Here is a 12,473-nt window from a genome sequence, read left to right as displayed (position 1 = left end):
GACGTATACGTGCGAGAGATCACTTCCGGGGCTTGCGTAAACTACGCCAGAGCGCGTACACACCTCACGCACCAGATGCCGTGCGCGCGCTGAAGGCAGTTGGACATAGTGTTGTATTAGAGGTAAAAAATTATATAAATACTGTTCGGTTTCTCGCACAAACTGATCGTTTCGTGTCTTAGGACATCAATGTGTCGTCACGTGCCGCAGGGTTTAATTTGGATTTGTCTGTGCATGTTTTTTTTACTCTCATAGATTTTGTTACCATTGCCATGCATTATACGACTGATAGACTGCAACGACTGGAGTTAAAAATCATAATTTGTGTTCTACTGAAGAAACAAAGTCACCTACATCTTGGATGCCCTGGAGGTAAGCAGATAAACATCACATTTTCATTTTTGGATGAACTATCCCTTTAATTACAGGGAGTACTTCAAGTAAATATTTTGCTTCTGAGGGTTTCCACTGACAAAAAAAAAAGAAGTTTAGGAACCCTTGACCTAGATGAATAAATGCTGTTTAAACACAGTTACAGAAAACCTAGTTACAGAATTGTTAGTTACTGTTAAATGCACCAATATAACTATACAGTAATGCTATTAACAAACTAGTAATAAACAACATTTACCTATATATATTTTTATCTGTACTTTTTATATGGCAACATTTGTGAATAGTTTTTGCAACCAAATTATTACAGAAACATTTTCTATACTAAAATGTTACTTAAACATTTTAACATGAATAATGGCACTTATGCAAACAATTTTGCGCAATGGCAAAATTAATTAGAAATTTTTAAATAAAAAATATTTTAAAACAAAAAAATTTATTTTTAAATAAAGTATTTATTTTTATGAATTAAAAATATTTTTGTTAAAATACTTTTAGTCATTAATAAAACACTTTAATAAAAAAATACTACATAATATTATTATATATAATAATACATATCTGAAAATTGCATCATGCAAACCTTTGGAACATCTCTCTGTCTTAATGTTATCATACTTGTTGCACGTTCTTGGCCATTGATAAGCCAGCGGTTTGTTAAATGATCTTCATGTTTCAACCTATTGTCATTTTAGAGCTGCTTGACAGCAGAATTTTGATTTGTCACATATTTGATAAAGTTTGCATCATTGCTTCCGTTACTGTAAACACTGCTTTGAAACAATCTCTATTGTATAAAGCACTATACAAATAAAGGTGAAGAGAAGCACAGATATCGAATCTAGCAGGCTTTAGGGAAGTCAATGGTCAAATAATAAGCAGCATGAAATCGTCAGTGCTGCTTAATTTTATATCACCTTCTAAATCAGGTGTAAATATTTGATATATTGCCCAACTCGGGCGTAAGCATTTTTTATTGTAACATGACAGGTTTCTGAGAATGTTCCTGTTCTCAAGGTGAGCCTTTCCCATAATAAGCAACTAGATAAATCCTTGCTTCATTTGCAGAGTCCAGCCCGAGATTGCCCGTCTTTTATGGCATGCTATGATGACACTCTACCGGGCTTCAAATATGCAAACTCAGCATGTGTTCTCAAGCGCGGTATGCCGTAGTAACTCTATGGCTCCACTTATGTCAATAAATTTATTTGTGCAAGTCTTACAGTATTTGAACAAGGTCACAGGCTTATCATTTGGTAAATATTAAAGCCGGAATAGTTGGGAATTGTAAACCGCTTTAATGGAACTCTCACACAATTTGAGTGCAAAGACAATAATAATAGTTATGCACAGAGAGATATGTGGAAAGTAACAAGTAACATAGTACTTTGGTTAATCTACAGAACACAAATTAAGATATTCTGTCCATCCATTGAAAGTCCAGGGATTCAAAAGGTTTATATCCATATCAATCAAGGGGTTTAATACAAGTGATGTGATCACTTTATATGATATACAGATTTGATTTAGGCTTTGTGAGTGCATCCCATAGCATCCTCTACTGGAATAAACTTCACTGGTTCTCGTGCCTGCATGATACACGAAACTAGTGAGGTTGTGCACAAGCTTCCATGTTTACCATATCTGATTCGCTCTATGTATGTGTGTTTATATGTGAATTAAAAGCTAAAATAAATCTGTTCATCATGTAAAGCAGACTTTGCATGGGCAAACACCACTCACATATTCTTCAGAAAATGTCCAAATCTAGTTTAGACTGTCACTGAATTAAATAAGCACTGAAATTCATGGCATTCCTGTTCATTCATGGAATTCATCACTCAGTGGAAAACCATTTTGTGTTTGTATTTAAATGGCTGTAACAGTATTATCTTAATTGCTCGCTCTGCCTTGGAGTGAGCATATTACATGAGCGTGAATGTGTTCTTATCCTCATACGCAATGTCAGATTCTTCTCTAGTTTGACTCACCAGGGATAAGGATATCTGCTGACAGGATTCAACTTCCTTCCTCCTTGTGTCCTGCTCCCAGACTGCTCTTAAGAGGGAAATCCTGGCTACCCTCCCAACAGATACTAAATTGTCAATTTGTGATCTCATTAACCCTAGATTAGATATGGCTTGTGGCCGTTCTTAGTTGCCTTTATCACTACTGAGAGAACATTCTCACTAGTGATCAAAACAACAGCACAGTACAAAATTGTTTTATCGTAAACAAATATCTCTGTAATTTTAAGTTGTTTGCAATATTTATATGAAACAAAAAGATTATTAAAACTAGGGATGCACGATATTGGATTTTTGCCGATATGCCGATATTTTTCAACTCATTTTGGCCAATAGCCAATGCCGATATATTTCCTTTTGTTTGGAAACAACACCAAGTCTCTCCTGTGCAGAAATAAGCAAATAATTTTTAATTTTGTTGAGTGTTGTTTTAACAAGAACTTATTTGTTAGAATTAAATAAACAATAACGAAGTTATTTTATAATGACAATACAATGAAGATTTGAAAATAAATAAACTAAATTCAATCGCATTTTTTTTTCAGAAAGATGCCGTTGTAACTAACATTTTATTTTAAGATTTAACATTTGTAAAAGGTCTAAAGCAAAAGAGTTGTAAAAATTGTGAAAATCTTTTAGAGCTCATAATTTGTTTAAAAAATATAACATATTATACATAAATGAATAAATCAGTATATATAAAATTTAATTTAAGTGTCAAGTTTTTTTTGTTGTTGTTGTTTTTTCATGTAAGCTATAGCTTCTGACCTTTAAATCAAAACATAGGCTACTCATGATATGATGCCATCAATTACTGCTTTATTTAATCAGAAACAGTCTAAATATTATTTGTGTATTTTGCTTTCATTTTATTAGAAGTACGCCCCCTATGGAGTTAAAACTCCTTACCGTTACTTACACTGTTGACTATCACACACTGAACGCATCATTCTGTACGAGCTTTCTCAGTTTAAATGCAGCGATCCAAAACAGTGAATCTAATCACCATTCAGGCAAAACTTTGCTTCAAGAATGAGCCACACTGCTGACGTGATCTAATCGCTAGCACACCCTGAGCACATGTGAGTTAATGTATTTCCTCTTATCGGCATAATTTTTCATATCGGCCGATGCCGATATTTATATATAAAACCATTATCGGCCAATTCCGATATTTGTCCGATAATATCGTGCATCCCTAATTAAAACATCTCCATTACAAATGCTCAGTTTGATGATTTAGTTGATTTATAATGAGTTAGTTGATTTGGGAGTAGTTCTCAATGCAACACTGAACTGGTCCGAAATGGTGTCATGTTATCTCCAGGTCTCCATTTTTCAGTAGCTGTATGTCTGTTTGATTGACACTCAGCCACTGAAGATAAGATATGCACGGCTTGGCACTTGTTCAAAAGACTGCATTTATATACCGCCAATACCTAAGGTACACAGTACGTGACAATGAACCGAGCCCTCATTTACAGCAGTTATAATGGCTTGAATGAGCAGCCTTCTCTTTGCAGCAATGGTTGTTCTGTTCTATTTTAAGAGTTGTATTTCAGCATTTATTTGGAATTGCTGTCCTCTTGTTGACTTAGTAAAATTTCAGTTATCATTTACTCACTCTCATGTCTAGTAGTTTGCATTACTAGTTTCACTGCTTTATGTAATATCTGCTTTGTCCAAAAAAGTAATTGTTATTGAGCTTTATCACTTTATCTTTTGCAGATCTTCCTGCTTGCATGTCCCCCTTGTAAAACGGCCATGGTTATCTTTAGGTAAGTATTCAGTAACGGGTTGCACTGCAGCGAGCTGTGAGATTTCTTGTTACCTTCACTCTTGGTCTTCATGTGCAATTTAAGTGTAGTGACAGTAACTAGTGTTTGGCCTCTTCAGCATATGAGGAATGCAAACCTATGCATATCACCAGACTCTTCCTAAAATAGCCTTTCAACACCTTTTTCTGTGAATGCCTAGGGTATTCATGAGCAGTGTTCGGGGTAACACATTACAAGTTACTCAAGTTACGTAATCAGATTACTTTTCCCAAGTAACTAGTAAAGTAACACATTACTTTTTGATTTACAAGAAAATATCTAAGTTACTTTTTCAAATAAGTAATGCCAGTTACTTTTTTTCCCCATTTCTGTCTCCATGTTGAGAGAATTTGGGAGTGAGTGCAGAGGCGTTGGGTTCGCTGTGTAAATATAAGGGTTACTGCAAGTCTAGACTAAATGTGAACATGCATTTAGTCATCTCACCTGCACAAAAACACATTCAGTATTTTTCAAAATGGAAAAAAAAGAGTGAAATGCAAACTCAGAATTTGACGCAAACCTGCAATAATTAAATGTTAACACAAAAATTAGGCCTGAGGCTTATTCATTTGACTTTTGGTGTGAAAGGGCCTTTTACATTTGCCAAAAACTGAACGCTTTTATATTAAAAACGAACAAGCAAACAATTAATATTAATATTGAGTTCCAGGTCACATGTCACTTAAGGTGAGTGTGAGAGTGTCAGATAATTCCTTCCTATTTTACGGGACACCAGCCAGACATTTCACCTTTGACCAGTAAAGAACAATCATGGAAGATTGTTGAATAAACAACTACATAAATTAGAGGTAGTTGTTAGCTGACCAATCTGAATTATTTGACATATATCATTAACTCATAGAGCCTATCACTCTATAATCAACACGAGGAAGACACAAGTGTAATAAAAGGGATTTCATTAACAAAATGATAGACGAGAGTAACCAACAACTACTAGATGGATATCATGAATGGATAAAGTGCAGAAGATTAAAAATGCAAGTGACTGAGTTGGATGTTACTATAGCAGTTACATATTTTCTTATTGATAAGATAAACTGTAGTTTCTCTGGAAGTAATAAACCTTATTCTGGATTCATGTTTCATCTGAAAGCAAAAGGCATCTGTTTGTTGTCCACAAATGCCTGATCACATCAAAATGAAACATAATGAAACAATTCTTGAGATACAGGAATCAGTTTTGTTGACATGACTGGGCGCTAGATCTACAGTAAGTGTAAGATCTAAATGTTGCTTGTCATTGTAATTTTAGCACATGCATTAGGACATCTAATTAAAACAATCAGTATTGTATAAAAGCGATATATCAATTAACATGACTTGACTTGATAATTAACATTATACCACATGTGAAGAATTGCTATGATGTATGCTCTCTAATATGAAATCATAAACATAAGCCCTTTTGTAAATCCTTTGTAATTTTAACAGAGTGGTGCTAATGTCCCTGTTTTGACTTAAGTGACGGGGTGAGGCTAAATTCCTCACAGAAGCTGTTAATGTCCTGAATGAGAGACATGCTGAATTGGTAATGTCACCAGATGGCAATAAATTATAAACAACCCCAGAGATGACCTGAATTTTAGATTCATTACATTATAAATTGATTTCTTTCAAAATGAGTCGCATGAGCTTTGATTCCTTGCTTCTACATTTTAATGTGAAAAACTACTAGCAAAACTTTGTTTTTTAGAGATGCTTGCTACTTTAGTGACTGCTTTTCAGAACAGATTGTGCCTCTCAACTCTTAGGTGAGCGTTATGTAACTCGCCATTCATTCACCAAAACACCATCCTATACATCACAGATTAACGTGTATTAACATGTAAACTAGTGGCCATGACATCAGATGCCTGTTTCCAATAAGTGCTGATGAGGCACAGCAATGGCCTGTTTTAGACCAGCACATTAGATCTGGCTTGAATTCAACATGAGCAATGCCGTTCATGTTCCTAATGTGTTTCAGAAAAGTCCAACTGATTATGTACAAAATAGTGGAAACATAGCTGAAAATAATATTTTAAGTAATATTGCTTCACTACTTTTCTCTAAAGAACAGATGTGGTGCCTTCGTACTGGCTTTTGTACGAAACTGAGAAGCTAAGGACAGGAGACTCAATGTACCGTTTCACATTGCAGTCATCAAGTCTAACTAAAGGCCGGGACACAAGTCAACGGTCAGTCATCGTGCGAGCGTCTGTCGAGCTAGTTTTTTGGTGTGCTCCCTCATAGGCTCTCATTGACGGCAGTTGGCCGATTCACCATGTTTTATAACAACATGAGCCGCTTAGTTATCAACGTAACTGACATTCAAAATGGTAAGCGCTGCTTTGTTTATGTTTTGTATATCTGCGCGTATCTTGTATATCTCGTGTATCCTTGTTTCGGTTTTTCCTTTTGAATGTCCGCCACAAGAAAAGCTCAATGGTTTAATGTTTGAATGCAGAGATGGTTTTGCTTTGTTTCACAGAACTAATCGTTGCCTGGGTTGCGTACGTATATGTGGGGCGGAGCTATCAAAATAGGGGCAAGACCCTTTTGGGGTAGGGGCGTGTTTGTTTTGGTGATTTCAAATATCAACATTGGCTACCAGAAATCACTTACTCTGCCTTTAAGACAGTCATAAATGTTACTGTTGTTCTGTAAAATTATAATAATAACAAAATAGCTGCAAGCTGTAATCATTAGGGTCCAAGCACCAGTGGTCCATGTGAATGATTTGCTTTCCAACTGAAATGTGTCTAATGATGTGGTTTTTACAGCAAAGTCCATCTTGTATCTTCACTGATAAATTAGGGTTTAATGTAACCACTTACAACAACACACTGGTGTCAAAAGAGACAACTGACTTGAAGCCAGAACCCCTCTGTAAAACTGTTTCATGACAAGATATGTGATCATAAGATATTTGGTGTATGCGTGGACTCATATTAGACATTTAAATTTAGATATCATGTCATAAGAAATCACATCATAAGATGTCATCAGACAATTTCAAATTAATATGACGCTTTGTGCAGCTCAACCTTTACATGGTGAATTTGTCTGAATTATTTAGCTTAAACTCTAATGTGCAGTTTTTTGTAGAACTGGGTGACTTCAGCTAGTGACATGTCATAGTGTCACATTGTTTCATTCATTTTCACATTGCATTTTAATCGTGACAGCCATAATTTAATTAGTGTAATTGTGCAGGGACAATTTTTGCCTGTTTGTCTTGAATTTGTGCCACATTTTTGTTCATTTTGGTGGCATTTTTGCCACAAGCCACCATTAATTTCTGACCCTGCTCTGCAATCATTGGCTATCATGACCAAACAGTCAAGTCAAGTCACCTTTAAGCACTTTATACAAAACAGCTTGTGTCAAAGCAGCTTTACAGTGATGAACAGGAAAATAGTGTCGATAATGCAAGAGGACAATAGTAAACAGAATCAGTCCACCTTTCAAATAATGTCTGCTATTCATTTTAATTGATTGACTTTTTCATTTGTTCATTTGATGTATTTTTCAGCTGTGCCTATTCAGAAGTTTGATTGCAGAATGTTTGCTTAAGAAGTTTACTATGTCGTTTGTTATTGATGTGTATATTCTTGTTAAAACGTACGAGTTAAAAAAAAGAGGGTATTAAACTCTTGGACTAAAAATGAGCCCCACTCCGGCCCTGTTTGTTATCATATTATGTTAATTCATTATTGTAATGATAAACACACTTAGTTCGTAGTACATATAGTTTTACCATTTACAGCACTTCAAGTTATGGCTGTGACTGAAGTCTTTCACATTAATAGGTCTATCGGTAAAACCATTTATATATCTATATGGTCACACTTTATTTTAAGCTCCAATTCTCACTATTAACAAACCATTAACTACGACTTTTGCCTCAATAAACTACCAATTTACTGCCTAATAATAGTAAAGTAGTTGTTAAAGGGGTCATATGATGCGATTTCAATTTTTCCTTACTCTTTGGAGTGTTACAAGCTCTTGGTGCATAAAGAAGATCTGTAAAGTTGCAAAGACTAAAGTCTCAAATCCAAAGAGATATTCTTTATAAAAGTTAAGAGTCAACCACGCCTACCTAAAACGGCTCGTTCTAACACGCCCCCACATATCTACGTCACGATGTGGGAAGATTTGCATAACGCCGCCCAAATGTTCATGAGCTTTGTAAAAATCGACGCGTTTCAGAAAGGCGGGGCATAGAGGAGAAACAATAATGTACAGTATGTGGAAAATAATGTGTTTTTTGAACCTTAAACCGCATAAACACATTTCATTACACAAAAAAATTATGTTCTTTTTAGCAACATCATATGACCCCTTTACATTTAGGTGTTGGGTAGGATTAGGTATGTAGAATATGGTCTTGCAGAGTATGTGCTTTATAAATACTAATAAAGAGCCAATGTGTTATTAATAGGCATGCTAATAAGCAACTAGTTAATAGTGAGAATTGGTCTCTATACTAAAGTTTTGCCATCTATATACAGTAAGTTTATATTGTGTGTTGATACTGACACCGCTAATTCAGTATTAGATGTGGATATTTCAGTAAATATTGGTGTGTGTATATATAACCATTTTTCATTTCATACCATCAACTTCAATATATTTTTAGGGATCCCTTCTCTGTGCAGGATGCATATATTGTTGATTTAAGGCAGCATATGATGCATAGGTTTGTTTTTGATAGAAGTATTTTTGTTTTACAGTTGCCTTTGACCTATAATAGCTTCATGTTTTGAATGCTATTTCTGATATCTGTCAGTTTAATGACATTTATTTTTCCCTTGTGCAGTTGATATTTAGATCCTGCACTGTTGTTTTAGATATATTGTTGCTGTGAGCTTTCTGTCTTTTTTGTTTTGAAGGTTTCAGGTCCATATGCTGAATGGAGCCCTTCTAGCTCTTCTCTTCCCAGTAGTCAACACTCGACTGGTGAGTGTATTTATACTTGAGCTAAGCGCTCTGTTCAAATGATGCTGACACCAAATAAGGCTGGAACATGTATGTTTTGTCTTCTTAACCTACTTTTTTTTTTTTTCTCCCATCACAGCTTCCATTTGAGAAGGAGATCTATTATATTCAGCACTCCATGCTGTATCTTGTGCCAGTCTACCTCTTCAGAAAAGGAGGTGAGTTTCTGAAGTTTGGGCAAACGGTCATAGTGCTGGAGCTTTTACCGCACATCATCATATCTGCCATGTGCACAATATCGTTTCAGCTTCCATGTTGAAAAGTGAGCAATAGTACTGTTGAAATCAGTGCTGTTATTTATAGAGCTCATCCAACCGATGTTTCAGTTGTGAAATGACAGTTATGTTGATGTCAGAAGGAGTAAAGTACATGTCAGAACAGCAATGACGCTCAGAGAGAAATGAGTAAACCCATAGTGTCATCTAATGTTCAGAAAGGATTATTACAGCTCATTAGTCTAAATAAACTTGATAAGAACAATTGCTAGCGTGTCTAGTGTTTTTTTTGGAGTAATTATAAGAACATGCCCTTAAGTAGAGTAGAGGGAGAAACAAAATGTGTTTCAACAGGGGGCAAGGTTTGTGTATCACTGCAAAAAATAAATAAATATTGATTTTCATATTTAGTATTTTTGCCTTGTTTTCCTGGACAAATATCTAAACATTCTTGAATCTAGATATATTTACTTGGGAAGCAAAAATGACTTAAAATATTAAGCCTTGTTTTCTGAAAAAATGTATCCAAGTTTTGCTTAAAACAAGAAAATATCTTTCAAATAATTTTGACTTTTTTTTCACCCCATTGGCAGATATTTTTTTCTAGATTCAAGAATGTTTAGATATTTATACCGGAAAACAAGGCAAAAAATACTGAATAAAAGCTCATTTTTTTGCTGTGTAACTAGACAATTAATCATCTGCATAATGTCTAGTCAACCTTTTCAGCTAATTCTAGCCAAGAACTGACCAAAACTGGCCTGAAATTATTTATGTATTGGTATAAAGCAGATTATCCACGCTAATAATACAGGTATTCATTATGCTTGGCACAGACAAATGTAAACGTCTTCCTGAACAATCTCAAAAAGCTTGAGGGTTTAATGCTTGCAAGTAAAGAAATTAACAGAAGTGTTGTAATTTGACTTCTGTCATGTGAAGTAAAATTATTAAGATTAATATTATTGAATATATATATATTTTAATGTTACAGTGCAGTTGTATTACTATAGAAGTCCCCTTTAAGTGTGCATTCACTGCTAAATTGTAACATTTTTTTATATAGTTTTGCAAAATAATGATTCGTCATTTAATATGTTATTAAGGAAAATAAATGTTGTAGTAGCATTTTTATAGTAAAATCACTATAAAATGATTGCGCCGCTCACGTCCGTAGACACGGTGTAACATTGGTTTTGCTTTGTTTCACAGAACTAATCGTTGCCTGGGTTGCGTACGTATATGTGGGGCGGAGCTATCAAAATAGGGGCAAGACCCTTTTGGGGTAGGGGCGTGTTTGTTTTGGTGATTTCAAATATCAACATTGGCTACCAGAAATCACTTACTCTGCCTTTAAGACAGTCATAAATGTTACTGTTGTTCTGTAAAATTATAATAATAACAAAATAGCTGCAAGCTGTAATCATTAGGGTCCAAGCACCAGTGGTCCATGTGAATGATTTGCTTTCCAACTGAAATGTGTCTAATGATGTGGTTTTTACAGCAAAGTCCATCTTGTATCTTCACTGATAAATTAGGGTTTAATGTAACCACTTACAACAACACACTGGTGTCAAAAGAGACAACTGACTTGAAGCCAGAACCCCTCTGTAAAACTGTTTCATGACAAGATATGTGATCATAAGATATTTGGTGTATGCGTGGACTCATATTAGACATTTAAATTTAGATATCATGTCATAAGAAATCACATCATAAGATGTCATCAGACAATTTCAAATTAATATGACGCTTTGTGCAGCTCAACCTTTACATGGTGAATTTGTCTGAATTATTTAGCTTAAACTCTAATGTGCAGTTTTTTGTAGAACTGGGTGACTTCAGCTAGTGACATGTCATAGTGTCACATTGTTTCATTCATTTTCACATTGCATTTTAATCGTGACAGCCATAATTTAATTAGTGTAATTGTGCAGGGACAATTTTTGCCTGTTTGTCTTGAATTTGTGCCACATTTTTGTTCATTTTGGTGGCATTTTTGCCACAAGCCACCATTAATTTCTGACCCTGCTCTGCAATCATTGGCTATCATGACCAAACAGTCAAGTCAAGTCACCTTTAAGCACTTTATACAAAACAGCTTGTGTCAAAGCAGCTTTACAGTGATGAACAGGAAAATAGTGTCGATAATGCAAGAGGACAATAGTAAACAGAATCAGTCCACCTTTCAAATAATGTCTGCTATTCATTTTAATTGATTGACTTTTTCATTTGTTCATTTGATGTATTTTTCAGCTGTGCCTATTCAGAAGTTTGATTGCAGAATGTTTGCTTAAGAAGTTTACTATGTCGTTTGTTGTTGATGTGTATATTCTTGTTAAAACGTACGAGTTAAAAAAAAGAGGGTATTAAACTCTTGGACTAAAAATGAGCCCCACTCCGGCCCTGTTTGTTATCATATTATGTTAATTCATTATTGTAATGATAAACACACTTAGTTCGTAGTACATATAGTTTTACCATTTACAGCACTTCAAGTTATGGCTGTGACTGAAGTCTTTCACATTAATAGGTCTATCGGTAAAACCATTTATATATCTATATGGTCACACTTTATTTTAAGCTCCAATTCTCACTATTAACAAACCATTAACTACGACTTTTGCCTCAATAAACTACCAATTTACTGCCTAATAATAGTAAAGTAGTTGTTAAAGGGGTCATATGATGCGATTTCAATTTTTCCTTACTCTTTGGAGTGTTACAAGCTCTTGGTGCATAAAGAAGATCTGTAAAGTTGCAAAGACTAAAGTCTCAAATCCAAAGAGATATTCTTTATAAAAGTTAAGAGTCTACCACGCCTACCTAAAACGGCTCGTTCTAACACGCCCCCACATGTCTACGTCACGATGTGCGAAGATTTGCATAACACCGCCCAAATGTTCACACAAAGAAAGAAGGAGTAACTTTTATTCTCGCTGTAATATTGAAAAGTGAAAAGTGAAAAAGTGAAAAGTGACGTGACATGTGGCCAAGTATGGTGACCCATACTC

General features: G+C 34.9%; 1 protein-coding gene across 1 annotated transcript in view; it reads left to right on the top strand.

Moving 5' to 3' along the window:
* Window positions 1-12,473, top strand: part of LOC107713168 (transmembrane protein 164-like) — a 23,921-nt gene that overhangs the window by 3,491 nt on the left and 7,957 nt on the right. The window contains exons 2-4 of the mRNA XM_016518600.1: window positions 4,152-4,201; window positions 9,139-9,205; window positions 9,324-9,402. Coding sequence (XP_016374086.1) covers window positions 4,152-4,201; window positions 9,139-9,205; window positions 9,324-9,402 — 196 coding nt within the window. The remainder of the gene's footprint in view (window positions 1-4,151; window positions 4,202-9,138; window positions 9,206-9,323; window positions 9,403-12,473) is intronic.

Source organism: Sinocyclocheilus rhinocerous, unplaced genomic scaffold (genome assembly GCF_001515625.1).
Source record: "Sinocyclocheilus rhinocerous isolate Xijiao unplaced genomic scaffold, SAMN03320098_v1.1 scaffold387, whole genome shotgun sequence".
Lineage (NCBI taxonomy): Eukaryota > Metazoa > Chordata > Actinopteri > Cypriniformes > Cyprinidae > Sinocyclocheilus > Sinocyclocheilus rhinocerous.
This window is presented reverse-complemented; position numbering and strand designations above follow the sequence as displayed.